The sequence below is a fragment of the Amblyraja radiata genome, chromosome 7 (genome assembly GCF_010909765.2).
Source record: "Amblyraja radiata isolate CabotCenter1 chromosome 7, sAmbRad1.1.pri, whole genome shotgun sequence".
In the NCBI taxonomy this organism is placed as follows: Eukaryota; Metazoa; Chordata; class Chondrichthyes; order Rajiformes; family Rajidae; genus Amblyraja; species Amblyraja radiata.
Window position 1 is genome coordinate 28,302,521 of NC_045962.1, and position 17,233 is coordinate 28,319,753.

At 39.7% G+C, this 17,233-nt stretch overlaps 1 protein-coding gene across 1 annotated transcript in view; it reads left to right on the forward strand.

The window, feature by feature from the left end:
• slc25a12 (solute carrier family 25 member 12) overlaps positions 1-17,233 on the forward strand; it is a 71,546-nt gene that overhangs the window by 36,792 nt on the left and 17,521 nt on the right. The window contains exons 7-13 of the mRNA XM_033023958.1: positions 1,340-1,478; positions 2,691-2,784; positions 3,032-3,116; positions 9,144-9,228; positions 10,678-10,836; positions 14,327-14,379; positions 15,605-15,685. Of these exons, the coding sequence (XP_032879849.1) occupies positions 1,340-1,478; positions 2,691-2,784; positions 3,032-3,116; positions 9,144-9,228; positions 10,678-10,836; positions 14,327-14,379; positions 15,605-15,685 (696 nt within the window). The remainder of the gene's footprint in view (positions 1-1,339; positions 1,479-2,690; positions 2,785-3,031; positions 3,117-9,143; positions 9,229-10,677; positions 10,837-14,326; positions 14,380-15,604; positions 15,686-17,233) is intronic.

Sequence of the window (17,233 nt, forward strand, 5' to 3'; positions counted from 1 at the left end):
TTGTCTACCACCCATTCACACAAGTTCTGTTATCCCACTTTCCTCACCCACTCCCGACACATTAGGGGAAATTTTACAGAGACTAGTTAACCTATAAAGCCAATGCGTCTTTGGGATGTGGGAGGAAACCCACACCCTTGCAGGGAGAATGTGCTAATTCAACACAGACAGTGCCCGAGGACAGGATCGAATACAGACCTCTGGCGTGTGAGGCAGCAAGTCGACCAGCTATGCCACTATTTTGTTTTCCAACACACAAAGAAGAGATCTGATCAAACGGAGTTAGCATGGCTTCATGAAGGGGAAATCAGGTCCTGTAAAGTTAGTATTTGAGGAAACATCAATCAAAATGAATAGATCAGGGAAATTAATGGTTGCCCGGGTGCCAATGGCCACCTAAAGTCCCGCAGGGCAACCTAAAAGCCATGTCATTTTGCCTGGCTTGGCAAGCACCCAGGACACCTGCCGTTCAACTCTCGCGCTCTCTCTCTCTCTGTCACTCTCCGTCTCCGCCCGCTATCCGCATCTGAGCCGCCGGGTCTCCACTCTCTCCTCATCCGCCAGCACAGCCGACCGCCTTGCACATGCGCACTGCCACGGCCTGCACATCCTCCCCCTGCACATGCGCTCAACCACGGCCAGCACATCATCGGCCACCCTGCACATGCGCACTGCCATGGCAACTGGTCGGTGCCGGGCACTTTCTCCCTCCCTTTGCATTGTGGGAGATCTGACCGCCATTGCTGTCCGATCGCCGCCTCGCCGTGACCGCAGAAAACCAACGCAGAATCACTCCCTGGAGCTGGAGTAACTTCCTGGAGTAACTCTTGCTTCTTGGTTTCCCAGTCCTCCAAAAATATTCCAAATGGAATTTAAACTGGAGGTGGTGGAGGGTCCACCACCAAACTCCAAACAATAACAGCCTATTAAACTTTATCTGTTTATTTATTGTGTATATATATGGTCTATGGTATATAAACACACTGAACTTTTATCTCCTGTTCTGTATTATGTTTACATATTCTGTTGTGCTGCAGCAAGCAAGAATTTCATTGTCCTATCTGGGACACATGACAATTAAACTCTCTCGACTCTGACTTAAGCAAAAAATGGTTATTGGGGAAAAAAGGGCTTCCTTAAATTTAGTTGCGTCTGGTTGAGTCCAATAATAGGACTCACATGAACCCTAAACGGATTAATGTATTATACCTTAAATAACATCACTTTCTTTGACAGAATTGTACTTATTACTGATGATTTCATGAAGTTGCTCAAATTTTTGCAATGTTTGCTTTTTGAAAAATAGAATAATTATCATTATTTTATTGTTATTGAACAGGTAGCAGGTGGAACCAGTTCTCATAATGTCAGCTTTTCTTACTTCAATGCATTCAACTCTTTGCTGAATAACATGGAGCTGATTAGAAAGATATACAGCACTTTGGCAGGCACAAGAAAAGATGTGGAAGTTACAAAAGGTAAAAACATCCTTAGATTTCTCTCCTTCAAACAAGTTAAAATACAGTAAATTGCAATGCAAAGACAATACAGCTGATCAGGCGACATCTGTGTAAAGAGAAACAGAGTTAATGTTTCTGGTCAAAGACACTTCATCAGAACGGGAAAAAGAATACGTTAATTTAAAATTGTAAAGATTGTGCAGTATGGAGGGGTGGGACATAGAGAATATCTATGGATGAAGCCAAGGCTGACGGAGATATTTCGTAGGTTGTTTTCCAGTTGATAGGTTAATTAAAGCAATTGGAAAGAGAGAAAGAGAGAGTTTCAATTGAGAAACCTAAATGCTATGAAATGAGGGCTGCAGCAGAGCCATTGTATATGAACTTTCTGATCCCAGCATAGCAACTAATGCCAAATTAAGTTAAAATTAATTTACTAGCAATTAAAGAAAAACTTGGAACTTGGAATCTGCCTATAAACTACTACTCACTGAAATCCACCTATCGTTGTCAACTCCTGCCCAACCCCTCTCCCGTTACTTCTTTACACTGAACATCTCCCCTCTACTACTTCATTCCAGATGACGGGTCTCAATCCGAAACGTCGACTGTCCATTTTGATCCACATTCTGTGAGCTGTTCCTCCAGTAGCATTTTTTTTTGGTCCATCTTCCAACATCTGCATGTGTGTCTCCAACCACACAAACACATTGTTCACAAGGACAGATCAGAAGCTGGGGAATTGTGTGGCAAATGATTTGCCTCCTGACACCAACTACAAGACACGAGTCGGGTTCAACATCAGCTGCTATAAATCAGCTTTACACATCCAGTACAAAGCAGCCTGCTTGACTGGGATCCAATCAACCACCCTAATCATTCATCTGCGTTGCCACTGTGTACCATCTAGAAAATGCACTGCAGTTATTCACCCTTGCTACTTTGTTAGCACCTTGCAGACCCACAACTTCTACTAGGACGGTCAAGGGTATGCCACCATGGCTATGCCACCGTCCTCCTTGTACTAAACAACCCTAACTTGGAAGTATATCACTTCTCCATCTTCATTCCACCCATAGAAATACTGTGCTTTGTGCTGTCTTTAAATCTGCTTTCTTGATTTAGGGAAGAGTTCTATCCAAATTCTAAGGTGCTGCTATTTGTACTGAGTTTAATGCCATTGTCAATGACAGTAGCCTAAATAATCTCCGTTTTTCTTTTGAAATGTAGAGGAGTTTTCTCATGCTGCCAATAAATTCGGACAGATAACACCCCTGGAAGTTGATATCCTATTCCAGCTTGTGGCTCTGTACAGTCCAACTGGGTAATGCATTTTTAAAATTGATACATTATTTAATACATTCAAAGGTTTGATTTGAATGAAGTCACAATGTTCATGATAACAAAATAATTTTATTTAAAAATCAACGATTGTTAACATTTTGATTCTCAATAGCAAGAGATTTTATCTTTGATTAAAATTTGTTTTGTGTTATAACTAAGAGCAAAGGGAAGACATATTGAGCTTAATGGAGTGTTATACTTTTAATACCTGGGTTTTTTGTCTTCAGACGAGTGTCTCTGGCGGACATTGAACGAATAGCACCATTGGAGGAAGGAGCCCTGCCCTATAACCTGGCTGAAATCCAGAGGCAGGTAGGTGGCATATTGTGTTGAATGCAAGTCTTGAGCAATAGTGATGAGAAATATTAAAAGAACTGCAATCTATGTTGCTTGTATTGTTTTTATACAATCTTGGAATAATATGTACCTAAACTACTCTTAGTTAGATAAAGATAGCGGAGTCAGGGGATATAGAGAGAAGGCAGGAACTGGGTACTGATTGTGGATGATCACAGTGAATGGCGGTGCTGGCTCGAAGGGCCGAATGGCCTACTCCTGCACATAGAAACATAGAAATTAGGTGCAGGAGTAGGCCATTCGGCCCTTCGAGCCTGCACCGCTATTCAATATGATCATGGCTGATCATCCAACTCAGTATCCCGTACCTGCCTTCTGTCCATACCCTCTGATCCCCTTAGCCACAAGGGCCACATCTAACTCCCTCTTAAATATAGCCAATGAACTGGCCTCGACTACCCTCTGTGGCAGGGAGTTCCAGAGATTCACCACTCTCTGTGTGAAAAAAGTTCTTCTCATCTCGGTTTTAAAGGATTTCCCCCTTATCCTTAAGCTGTGACCCCTTGTCCTGGACTTCCCCAACATCGGGAGCAATCTTCCTGCATCTAGCCTGTCCAACCCCTTAAGAATTTTGTAAGTTTCTATAAGATCCCCTCTCAATCTCCTAAATTCTAGAGAGTATAAACCAAGTCTATCCAGTCTTTCTTCATAAGACAGTCCTGACATCCCAGGAATCAGTCTGGTGAACCTTCTCTGCACTCCCTCTATGGCAATAATGTCCTTCCTCAGATTTGGAGACCAAAACTGTACGCAATACTCCAGGTGTGGTCTCACCAAGACCCTGTACAACTGCAGTAGAACCTCCCTGCCCCTATACTCAAATCCTTTTGCTATGAAAGCTAACATACCATTCGCTTTCTTCACTGCCTGCTGCACCTGCATGCCCACTTTCAATGACTGGTGTACCATGACACCCAGGTCTCGCTGCATCTCCCCTTTTCCTAGTCGGCCACCATTTAGATAATAGTCTGCTTTCCTGTTTTTGCCACCAAAATGGATAACCTCACATTTATCCACATTATACTGCATCTGCCAAACATTTGCCCACTCACCCAGCCTATCCAAGTCACCTTGCAGTCTCCTAGCATCCTCCTCACAGCTAACACTGCCCCCCAGCTTAGTGTCATCCGCAAACTTGGAGATATTGCCTTCAATTCCCTCATCCAGATCATTAATATATATTGTAAATAGCTGGGGTCCCAGCACTGAGCCTTGCGGTACCCCACTAGTCACTGCCTGCCATTGTGAAAAGGACCCGTTTACTCCTACTCTTTGCTTCCTGTTTGCCAGCCAGTTCTCTATCCACATCAATACTGAACCCCCAATGCCGTGTGCTTTAAGTTTGTATACTAATCTCTTATGTGGGACCTTGTCGAAAGCCTTCTGGAAGTCCAGATACACCACATCCACTGGTTCTTCCCTATCCACGCTACTAGTTACATCCTCGAAAAATTCAATAAGATTCGTCAGACATGATTTACCTTTTGTAAATCCATGCTGACTTTGTCCAATGATTTCACCACTTTCCAAATGTGCTGCTATCCCATCTTTAATAACTGACTCTAGCAGTTTCCCCACTACCGATGTTAGACTAACTGGTCTGTAATTCCCCGTTTTCTCTCTCCCTCCCTTCTTAAAAAGTGGGGTTACGTTTGCTACCCGCCAATCCTCAGGAACTACTCCAGAATCTAAAGAGTTTTGAAAGATTATTACTAATGCATCCACTATTTCTGGAGCTACTTCCTTAAGTACTCTGGGATGCAGCCTATCTGGCCCTGGGGATTTATCGGCCTTTAATCCATTCAATTTACCCAACACCACTTCCCGGCTAACCTGGATTTCACTCAATTCCTCCAACTCCTTTGACCCGCGGTCCCCTGCTATTTCCGGCAGATTATTTATGTCTTCCTTAGTGAAGACGGAACCAAAGTAGTTATTCAATTGGTCCGCCATATCCTATTGTTCAGTATTGATGTGGATAGAGAACTGACTGGCAAACAGGACGCAAAGAGTAGGAGTAAACGGGTCCTTTTCACAATGGCAGGCAGTGACTAGTGGGGTACCGCAAGGCTCAGTGCTGGGACCCCAGCTATTGTCTATTGTCCAAATAAACTGCTGTATTTAAATATTTTGAAATCCTAGGTAAATTTAGCTTGGAAATTTGTTTAAAGGTGTAAATAACGACATGTGCCACAACTAATTTAAAATGCATGCAAGGATTTATTAGGAAAAAGTAATAGAATAATCTGACATAAAGAATTTACACAAAGCATTTTTGGAAGTGAGAAAAGGGCAGAGTGTACAGAGGGGAAGCAAAAATAACGAGAAGATGGGATGAAAAGTTAGTTGTAGTTGGTGGTTATTTGGATACGAGAAAGGAGTGGAAGAAATGGAGCTGGATCAATGGAGAGACTTGAGCATATGTTTTGTTGGGTAAGCGAGAGGAATAGGAGTTGGGGAAAGCACAAGGCTGCTGGCAAACAAAGTACAGGCAAAACCTGGATAGGAGAATATAGTCAAGAGAGTAGAAAGCAAAACAAGGGAGAACAAATCCTGGCGTGAGTGGGGAAAGTGTTTATGTTGTCCTTGGCACCTAGGATGTTTCCCTTCAGTTATGGCATAGAACTGCAAGTTGTCAATGGAGGGTTCAGTAGAACACATTGCTGATTGGCGTCTTGTTTGTGTACTTGTCAGGAATTTAACGTTATTGGTGTACAGCTTCTGGCGACTGGATAAAGATTAGCGAAGAACGCAGACTCTGAGTGTGTTTGTAAAATAGCCATAACAATCTTTAAATGAGGTTGTTAGTTCCAGTTATCAGCTGAAACCCAGATGTCATGGTATATTAATCATAACCTAATCCACATCAGCAAGTAGGCATAGGGGTCGTAGAGCATCTGCAATAATCACCTGCAGTTATGTTTGAGTAAGATGTGTGGGATGTTTCACTGACGTGTGCCAAATTAATCGTTCTCCAGTCAGATTTGTTGCAAATTGAGAACTTCATTGTTGCGTTCACCATATTGTAACTTAACATGCATACATATGTAATGAAACAACCATGAAATGTTTACTGGCAGCAGCACAGCATGTTTCTTAACACAGTACTCAATAGATAATATAATAACCAAACATAAAGTTCTATACATTTAGAAAACCCATATAGTGCACATTATACTCTTCCACAACCTTCCTTTTGTCAATAAGTTAAGTCCGTTCCCAATTGAATGTATTGTTATCTATTCAACTGCAACCAGGGAATCACATGTCATGGATTCTATTCCCAAACCATACAGGTACCTTTAGTATCGTTTTGGCTCCTTTCTATCCTTGCTGACAACATCTGAAAATGCATAACTTTCTACATCTATAAGAACACCCAGTTCTACCTCACACTTATTTTTCTTGATCAAGTCACTATTCCTGATTTTTGTTTTCCAATTGATTGCCTGCCGTTCAGTACTAAAAGAGCAGACATTTCCTTCAGTTTCCTTCACATCTCTGAAGATCTGTCCTGGGCCCAACACATTGATGAAATCACGAAGAAAGCTAAAAATTTGCATTTACTTCCTCAGAGGTTTGGGGAGAATTGGCATCTTCAAACTTTTGAGGAAGTAGAGGCATAGATGAACTTCTGCAGGTCTATGGTAGAGAGTATATTGACTGATTGAATCACGGGCTAGTTAAATAACTTGAATACCCAAGAACAAAGAAGACTGCAGAAAGTGGTGGATGTTGCCTGGTCTATCATGGGTATTGACCTCACCATCAAAGGGACCTACAGGAAGTGCTGCCTCATTAAGGCTTACACCAATCGGACCACACTCACATCTTGCTGCCCCCATCGAGACAACGGTTCAGGAGCCTGAGAACCTCCAGGTTCAAGAACTGTTTCTTCCCTTCAACCATCAGGCTCTTGAATCATACCGCAAAACCCTAACCACTACCCACCTCAACACAGAACTACTATGGACTTTTTATAGCATGCGTTACATACTTCGGCTTACACTATTATGGTCTGGTTACATGGTATAACTGATAATTTAATTGTAGATTTGTTGTGTTGCATTAATATAACCTGTAATGTTGCCACAGGTAAGAATTTCATTGTTCCTTTCCAATTAGGTATGTGCTAATTAAATATTCTTAACTTGACTCTTAAGTTAGATTTTGGAAAGGCAAGCAGCATTGTCTTCATTCTTCATCAGAAACTCTGTTCCCTAAACTTCATCCTCTCCATGGTAACTGTCTTATGCTGAACTTCACTTTTCAAATATGACATTGCATCCAAGATGAGCTTCCACATGCAGATTTGCCTTACGGTGACTGGTTATTTCCATCATTGAAATCTGCACATGCTTCGGCACAGCTGCTGACACTTACATATGCTTGAAGTTCTAAATCTGACACTTCCAATATGAACAGCCAGACTCCAATTCAATGCACCATAAAGGATCTGCCGATGCTGGTTTACAAAAAAGGGCACACAGAACTCAAGTAACCCAGTGGGTTCAGGCAGCATCTCTGGAGAACATGTATAGGTGACATTTTGTGTTGGGTCCCTTTTTTTCAGAATGGCTGGAAGTGAGGTGAGGGCAGAACAAAGCCTGGCAAGTGATAAAGTAGTGAAGTAAAATGGGAAGCCAGAGGAAGGAATATAGAGGGAAGGAGAAAGGGAGAAATAGTTTGTATCAAGGTGGGGCACTGGAAAGAGATGGGGAGAAAAGGTGGGGAAAAGGGGGTAGTTTGTTAGCTACCTAAAATTTGAAAATTCACTTGATACCGTGGGGTTGAAAGCTTCCCAAGTGGAACATAAGGTGCTGTTTGCGTGGGGCCTCACTCTGGCAATGCTGGAGGCCCTGAATAGAAAGGTCAGTGCGGGAATGCTCTATCTGCCAAAGCCTGCTGGATCTCCCGGTTGCTGACCCTTTTAAGTTTCTGCTTTCAATAGAGATGCTCAGTCTGCATCTTTGTTCACTCATCTCTTCCCACACAAACCTCTCCCTCCACAGATACTTTCCCCAGCTAGCTCAGGCGATGTGACATCTGTCCCTCTACCTCCTTCCTCACATCTATGCAGGGATCACAGCAGCTCTTCCAGATGAGACGCGTTCATGTGCTCTTCATCTAATGCATTCAATGATTCCGATGTGACTTCCTTTACATTGGCTAGACCAAGCATAGATCAGGCGACCATTTCGCCAAACACTTGCGTTCCGTTCGGTCCACAAAGGCCTGCTCGATCTCCCGATTATTAACCATTTTAACTTCCCACTCCCATGCTGGTATGTTTGCAAGTTAACTATCCAAAATTCTCCAATTTTGCTTCCCCTGTCCTTTTCCCCTCTCTTCCCTGTGCCCCAACTGGATGCACACCCATTTCCCCCTTTCTTCTCACCTCCCCGTCGAATCACTTTCCACCTATACTCATTCCTCTGGGTCATATTTTGCACCTCTTCTATCATCTCTTTATGTCCCACTTTTTGTCTTTTCTTCTCTGGCCTCTGTCCAGCCATTTGCCAATCAAACCTCCTCGCAACTGTATGCACCTTTTACTTGCTAGGCTTTGTCCTGCCCCCATCTCTCTTCCAGCTTCCACAATGAGTTTCCTAATTCATAGGCTATATCATCAGTAGCCAACAAAAAAACTTGGCTAGGAGAAGGATTTTCTGTGTTAATACACTAATTGTGAAATGTAGTTACATTAGTATTGAAAGTTTTTTTTAATTGACTTAATGGCATTTGTTCTTAACATGCTTTAAACCAAATAAACATAATTAGGTAAAAATCATTGCTATTTTTAGTAACCTATTCTACTAATGAATTTCAGTTTTTATGTAAATTTTAAGATAGTCAAATTTGAAGTTACCTGGTTTTCTATTATAACAACTCGGGTAACTCTCAACAATATTTGCATAGATGCATTCTGGAAAACATTTAGCATTTCCACATTCCTCTCTTGTGTCTTTTCTGTTCCCCCAGCAATCTTTCAGTGGTACCAGCAGGCCTATCTGGCTCCAGGCTGCAGAATCTGTTTATAGATTCACTTTGGGCTCAATTGCTGGAGGTGAGTGATATGTCTCAGTCCAAAACAACGAAGGTGCAAGCCATTGACATAAAGTAGCAGATCTGGAAGGCGCTCTGAAGTTCCTTTCATATGATCAGTGGACTGATATAGGATTGTAATGCTACTTCTGGCTCCAGACTGTCCTGAGGGCAAAAGCTTAATAATTACACAAGGTTTCCGGATCAAGACACAAATCATATTAATTATGTTTAATGGGAAAATTATCTTGTGTTTCAAGATGAATTTTAAACAAAATCCCCAGATTAAACTAAAATCCAGATTTGTGTACTAATTTTAAATATCTACATTACAAAATAAGTCCTTTTTTAAAGAGCACTAATATTCTTCTTTGGTTTTTTCACTTCTAACTTTGAATGTTACCCAACCACATTGCATTGAGCGAATCTTTTAAAAATACCACTCTTATTTTTTTTACAAACCAGCTTCTTTGATGGTACTGTTTGGTGAAATTCGATTCTGGAGAGGTTTATTAAATTGTTAGTGAAGATGAAATTTAAGACCTTTTTTGTGGAGACACAAGGAACTGCAGACCCTAGAATCTTGTGTAGAATATTGTGCTGGAGTAACTCAGCAGGTCAGGCAGTATATCTGGAAAACAAGAATGGGTGATGTTCGTTTCTTCAGACACCATTGATTTAAGTGGAGTTTGGGGATTATAAATCAACTTTCCCTTCGCATCTGATCTGCTGCATGTGTAATTTCCACGTGCAGAATACTGGTTGCTCGCGGTAACGGTTGGTGCTCTGCATGGTTGCTTTAATTCTCATGGCAGTTTAGCCAGGTGGGATCTTAAAATTGTCCATTTACCACCCAGAGTACATTTTTTTGATGACCAGATTTGAAGCTGGTTTTTGCCCCTGCATATGAATGTGTTGGTCTGGCGGTTTAACCAATGTAGGAGTAACAGTTAAACTTTGAGTTCAGACAAAGGGTCTTAACCCGACAAGTGAGATCGTCCATTACAGGCCTGAGTTCTACAGGAAGCTCGCTTTTTGACAATAATCTAGAATGTTCAATTCAAATGGCAAGTTGAATAGAAATTCAGTGAGTAATATAGAGATTAAGGCAAAACTACTTGATCGCTATAAAATCTCCTTTGGTTCACCAATGCCCATTCAAGAAGGAAATCTGCTGTCCTCGCCTGGACTGACTTACGTGCGCCTTCAGTTCCACCAATCTTGTTGACTCTTAAGTGCCCTCTGAAATAGCCTATCAAGCTTCTCATTTCAAGGGAAGTTAGTGATAGGTGATGAATGCTGGGCTTGCTAATAACATCTGAATCGTGACTTTGTACCTGGTTTCTGAGGTGATGGAAAATTATGTAGACATTTGCTTGTCGTAAACATGGGTATTGTAAGTGGGGATAATATTTAAATATTGACAATTGCTACTATTCTTAATTAAGCATATTCATTTTTTTTAATGCAGCGGTGGGAGCAACTGCAGTTTATCCTATTGATTTAGTGAAGACACGAATGCAGAACCAACGCTCCACAGGATCCTTCATTGGGGAGTTGATGTACAAAAATAGCTTTGACTGTTTCCAGAAAGTTATACGTTACGAAGGTGTTTTTGGCCTTTATAGAGGTAGGTCTACAGTATAGTTATACAACTATGTGATTTATTAAGTGAGTATGGTGTTTTACTACTACGCTGCCATAATGGAAAGGTATTTGACCCAAATTTCCTACGCCTACACCTCCTTGTACTACTATTGCTAGATGCTTTGAACTCTGTGCCTGAACCTTCATGCATCTAGGTTGGCTCTTATCCTGTCATGGGTGAGATTGTAGATTCAAGACCTTGGGGTATTCTGCAGGTAGGCAACACAGTAGTGCAACAGGGCGAGGTGTTGCCTCACAGCTCCAGTGACCTGCGTTCATTCTAACATTCAATGCTATCCATGTGGAGTTTGCCCATTTCTCTTGTTTACTGAGTGGGATTTCTCTGGGTGCTCTTGTTTACTTCCACATCTCAAAAACATGCTGGTTGGTAGGTTAGTTGTCCACGTAAATTATTCCAAGTGTAGTAGTACAGTTGGACAATGGGGAAGGGGAAATGTAAATTGAGGAAAATGTAGGGAGAATTATGATCAGCATGGATTTGGTGGTCTAAAGGGCCTTTTTCTGTGCTATGTTACGCTATGATTATCACTATTCGGAAGATATCTTATGAAGTAAAATGTTTTTTTAATGTAACAGTTCTGTGGCTTTGAGTTTAATATTTGTTCATTTTTACCACTTAAAATAGTTTTTTCAGTTCTCCTTTCAAATTGTTTTTGAATAAAGTAGATTTCTGAAACTTGAATCATATGCGTTATGTTCTATCCTATTTTAATACAGGTATCTTATGTTTTGGGGGGGAATCAGGCTATGAAAATAACTAGTTTGAGCTGATGAGGATAAAATTTAAAAAACTGTGCCATCACTAAGGTAACCATGATATTGTAATCAGAATTGCCCCGCATTTTATCTTATCAGAAAAACAAATCGGCAAAATGACAGTAGGAAGAATTTCTTCGGTTGCATGCAGAATATTTTGTTTGGAAAACTTTTTTAAAATACCAGCTAAAATGAAGGAAATACTGCCACCTTCTGATGGATCATTTCAGTCCGTGTAGCAATGGCAATTCTGAGGATGTACAGCTATTACTGAGAACATTTCACTGACAGCAACAGATTTGCTTGACTGCATTGGCAGAGTACCAGTAAAAATCACAGCCGTTTTATATTCAAATGCAGTTGAGATTCACTGTAGACATGAAACATGAAAAGAAGAAAACACTGGTTAGGCTTCACTTGGGGTATTGTGTTCTGTTGTGATCGCCACCCTGTTATGAAGGATATGATTGAGCTGGACAGAGAGCAGGAGAGGTTTGCCAGGGTGTTGCCTGGATTGGAGGACTTTACTTATGGGGAGAGATTCAATAGGCTGGTTTGTTTCTCCTGGAGTGATAAAGGCTGATGTGTGACATAATAGAAGTATATAACATTATGAGAGACATAGATAAGATTCAACATTTTTTCCCATAGTCGGGGTAGCAAAATAAAGAATTAAAAAAAGTTTTGTGTTATTTTTAAGGACAGCTAGTTTGGCTGCAATGTGTGTTGTGTCTGAGCAGATTTCATTCAAACACTATCAAACCAGATTAATGCCATTTATGATTTGTTCTTTGTATAATTATTTCAGGAGAAAAAAAAGGAATCAATGGATTTGAAACGTATTCGGGTAGACATTTTGACATTCTCTGGAGTACTGTGCAAATGCAGGTTCGCTAGCACATGTATATTTAAATTCAAATTGACAAAATAGCTTTCTCGGTCAGGGCAAGGGTTAGGTAGCTTGCATGATGATTTCTGCAGTTTGATTCAACAAGTTTAACCAACGAGATTATCATCTGTAAAGATTCTAAATAGTACAATTCTCAGATGCCAGAGCTCCATGTATTTGAGTGTCAGTAACTGCTGCAGGCAAGCGTGATCCTCTGGAGACTTAATTGAATAGCAGCCAGGAAAAGAAATATAGAATTTAATAGGGATATAAGTAAACCCCCTGGTGCACTTCAATATGTAATAAGATTGTGGTCAAAATTCTACAACACTCTCCTGCCCGATGTCCATTTACCTAGATGTCCAGAGTACTGAAGAATCTGTCAGTGTCACTTTTGACTCTACTAATCAGTTGAGTTTCTCTAGTCCTCTGGAGTAGAGAATCCCCAAAATTAACAACCCACCAATCACAGTGTTCAATGACCAACGACTAGTCAGCCTCTCTAACAAAAGGATGTAGTTTGGAACTAGCAAGCTTATTACGAGGCCTTTTGACCCACCAATACTGCTGACCATTCAGCACCAATTTTTACACTAATCCTACCAAAACCTATTTTATTCTCCCTCTGTTCCCATTGTTCCCCAGATTCTACTACTTTTCTACACACTGGGGCAATTAATCTACCAAACCATAGAACTTTGGCACGTGGGAGGAAACCAGATCACCCAAGGAAATCCTCGTACTAGCAGAAAGAAGATGCAAACCCCACACACACAGCACCCGAGGTCAGAATTGACCCAGGTCATTGAAAATGTGGGGCAGTATCTCTGCGAGCTGTACACTGTGCCACCATAAATAGTTGTGCTTGTTTTGGCATAATAGCTGTAAATGGCTTATTTAGTTACGATAGGGAATTAAACATAGACTTTTCCTAACAAGTTGAGTATCTGGAAGAAACTGACAATTAAGTGACAGAAAGGCATAGTTTAGTGACTTTTTTTTGCCCTTCTCTCTTCTCCTCACCTCTTTCCAAACCAATTAAATGATTGATTGAAAAATAGAGAATGGAAACAATCTGTTCAGCCCACCAAGACAACGCTGACCACCAGTTCACACTAGTGCAGTGTTATCCTACTTTCTCAACTCCCTGTACATTAGGGGCAATTTAAAGGCCAAATAACCTGCACACAAACCCACACATCTTTGTGATGTAGGAGTAAACCACAAAGAGAATGTGCCAATTCCGTACAGACGGCATCCGAAATCTGGATGGAGACGAGTCTCTGCAACCGTTGGGCAGCAGAGCCATGGTGCCCTTTTGTTTGAATAAGTGGTTGAACTAAAGGAGGATGACTGTTCATCCAATGCAATATTGTGGATTTTCATTATTAAAAAATTGACTGGTGGGAGATAACCAGGGATGAGGCTCGGCAATCATTTATCCATAGTATAGTTAGCTTGATTAATTAATATTTGTTCTTGGATCTTTTTTTCCAAAAATCGAATCATCAATTTTGTATGAAACATTATTGGAGAGAAGAAAAAAAATATTTTGAACTTGCATAGCTTCTGTATTACAGCAATAAAGTTTGAGGCATCTCTCCATTATCAACCATGATTATTAAACTTCTGCAAACACTGAAAGGCAAGTTAATAGAATTCTGTTATCAAATAATAAAAGGTTTATTTTTCCACAAAGGTAATAAGCCTTTTACGACATTCTCATGTGGATTATATTCAAATGCCAAATTTGTGTTCATTTCCCAATACTATCCAATGGTATCTTGATGTATTTTTCTGCCCTTAGGTCTTGTACCACAGTTGTTGGGTGTTGCACCAGAAAAAGCCATTAAACTTACTGTAAGTTTTTATTTTATGTCATTCATTGTTTAATTTAGTTTTTCTTTGCATCATAACCTAACGACTCGGAAGTCTATAATTACCCCTTGAAGGTAATTTTTTTTCACCATTGGTATGCAATTACAGCTGGTACTTGTGTATAAATAATATAGATATTCTATGCTTGATTTTTTCAAAAGCAAGATTAACTATTGTCTTTATTTATTCTTCTTCTGAAAGTAGCTCAACAGAATATCGTTCTTAGTGAGGTAACTGTAGAATAAGATTGCTAGTTATGTCTAAGGCTGTGAGTGGTAAAATTATTTTTTTCTTTCTGGTCAGCTGGTTCCATGTTTTCTGGAAGATGATAGAAAGGAAGTGCTAAGAGTGGTCAATTATTAACAATGCTTTTTATCCACTTCGGGTGTGCTCATTTGTTCAAGTGTTTTTTAAAATTTCCAACCCAATGCTAGACTAACACCAATGAAAATCCTTGAATCATTAACATGAGAGATTTGAAGTGCAAATATCTATGCTTCAAATATGAATCTTGTGCTGTTTGTTTCTATATGCTTGTTCAGCATTTATACAACAGTCTTATCGATTGAGATCATCAATCAGGGATTAGCTTCCTTACTGATTAGTTTAATTTCTTGGATTTTATAATATGTTTTCTGTATGTAGATAAACTGTTTAGCATCCCAAGTATTTTGATGTTTCACATGGGCTCTTATCACTTGATTTATAATGTAGTTATTAAAAGGGTAGTACTATATGCCTGTCTCCCACTGAATTAATAAATCATGTTTGCTTCCAAGTGTCAAGTACATAATTTGATTGATACGCATTACTTTAACTTTGGAAAGAAGAATATTTGAATTATTAATTTGCAGAATAAACATCTTGAAAAGGGTTTAATTGCAATATTTTGAAATTTAAATTACACAAAGTAATGGACTTTTCGTTTGATGAAAACTTAACCTATTAATAGTTTTTTTTTTTTTTTTCCCTCAATTATTTTGCCAACTTGTTTTTTGGAAGGAGATAATGTTAGGGAAATGTGAGTGTTGACCATTCTCATCTTCCAATGAGTGGGTTCAGCACCGCATGCTTGAAGACTGTTCTGCTGCGAGACGGTAAATGTGGAGACGGAATAGGAATTTATTCTCAAATTAAAAGTACCCCATCTTATGCGAGTACACTTTTCTGTCAATAATATTCTATTGCCCATTTTCACCGTAAACAGGTAAACGATTTTATAAGGGACAAGTTCACTCAACGAGATGGCGGAATTCCTTTACTTGCAGAAATCCTATCTGGTGGCTGTGTAAGTATTGTATATGACTACTTTGAATCTTTATAATGTGGATTCAGAATGTTATCTTGGAATATTGTTTTGAAGTTCTTCAGATGAGCTGGCACAGTAACATTTTTTTTGCAGGTTTTTATTATATATAATTGTCTGTAACTTTAAACTTGATGTATATATTTTGAATTGTTGCTAGCTAAGGATATTTAGAAATACCTCTGGATATAAACCACTATCTAAAAGGTGGCAAAAGAGTTGTGATGGCATATTAGCTCCTAAGTTATTCAACATTTTTATTTTGGTTTCTTTACCGGCTGAAGATAAAAAATGAAAATTGTTAATCACATAAGGATAGACTTATAAGCCATTCCTGAACACACAGCTGAAAAATATCCATTATTGTGTTATCCAGTACACTTCAATGTTGCACAATTTAATTTTCATAAAAGATCCTCCAACATTATTTGTATTTTGGAAATCTATATATGCTAAAATCATCTCTTTTCTGTAATACTATATTTTTCCTTAAATACCCACAAAGTGTTACAAATATAGCATCACTCTTACAAATCCAAATTATCTATCTTATTGTGTTCTCTAAGGCTACAAACATCCTACATTCTGGAAGCTTATTCACTACATTGGTATTGGGTTCAATGTGGTGTATAATTTTGATCAAATGGGTTGCAACATATGAATGATTACATTAAAAGATACTGATTGGAAATGGGGCATTCTCTCACTGAGTCCGTGCTGACTATCGATCACCCTTTCACACAAGTTCAATGTTATCCTACTTCTGCATCTCACACATACACATGCTAGGGACAATTTTTACCGAAGCCAATTAACCTACAAATAGTACATCTTTGGAGTACGGAGAAAACTGGAGCACCCGAAGAAAACCCACACAGGTCACGGGGAGAACATGCAAACTCTGTACAGACAGCACCCGTAGTCAGGATCGAACCCGGGTCTCTGGCGCTGTAAGGTAACAACTCTACCGCTGCGGCACCATGCCACCTGCTTCTGTGCTTTTCTAAAAATTTCAGTGCTGCTACTTAATAATTTTCCATTAAAATACACTGTTTTGCTCTCTTGTATTATTTCATTTCCAGTGCCACATTGTTCTTTTAAAAATTGAATGCCATTTGGTACCTAGTTAATTCTTTATTCTCATACAGACAATTTAATCTGAGAAGGGTCTCAACCTGGAATGTCACCCATTCCTTCTCTCCAGAGATACTGCCTGTCCCACTGAGCTACTCCAGCATTTTGTGTCTGTCTTCGGTTTTAATCTTTAAATGGCCACTTATTCTTTTACCTTGGGCATATTGCACATCCTTCACTGTGTCCTTGTTGTTATCCACTAGTCTTTATACATATTTCCTTTTTAATCTACATTCCATGTGCAGCCTGAATTGTTTGTTCCAATTATCACATGTCAATTCCTTTCTCTTAATCAACCATTAAAGTTGTAATTACAACCTGGGAACCCCATTTCACACAGATACGTATCTAGATCTATGCTCTCAACATCTTTGGTCTCTAATTTCATCGTTAATC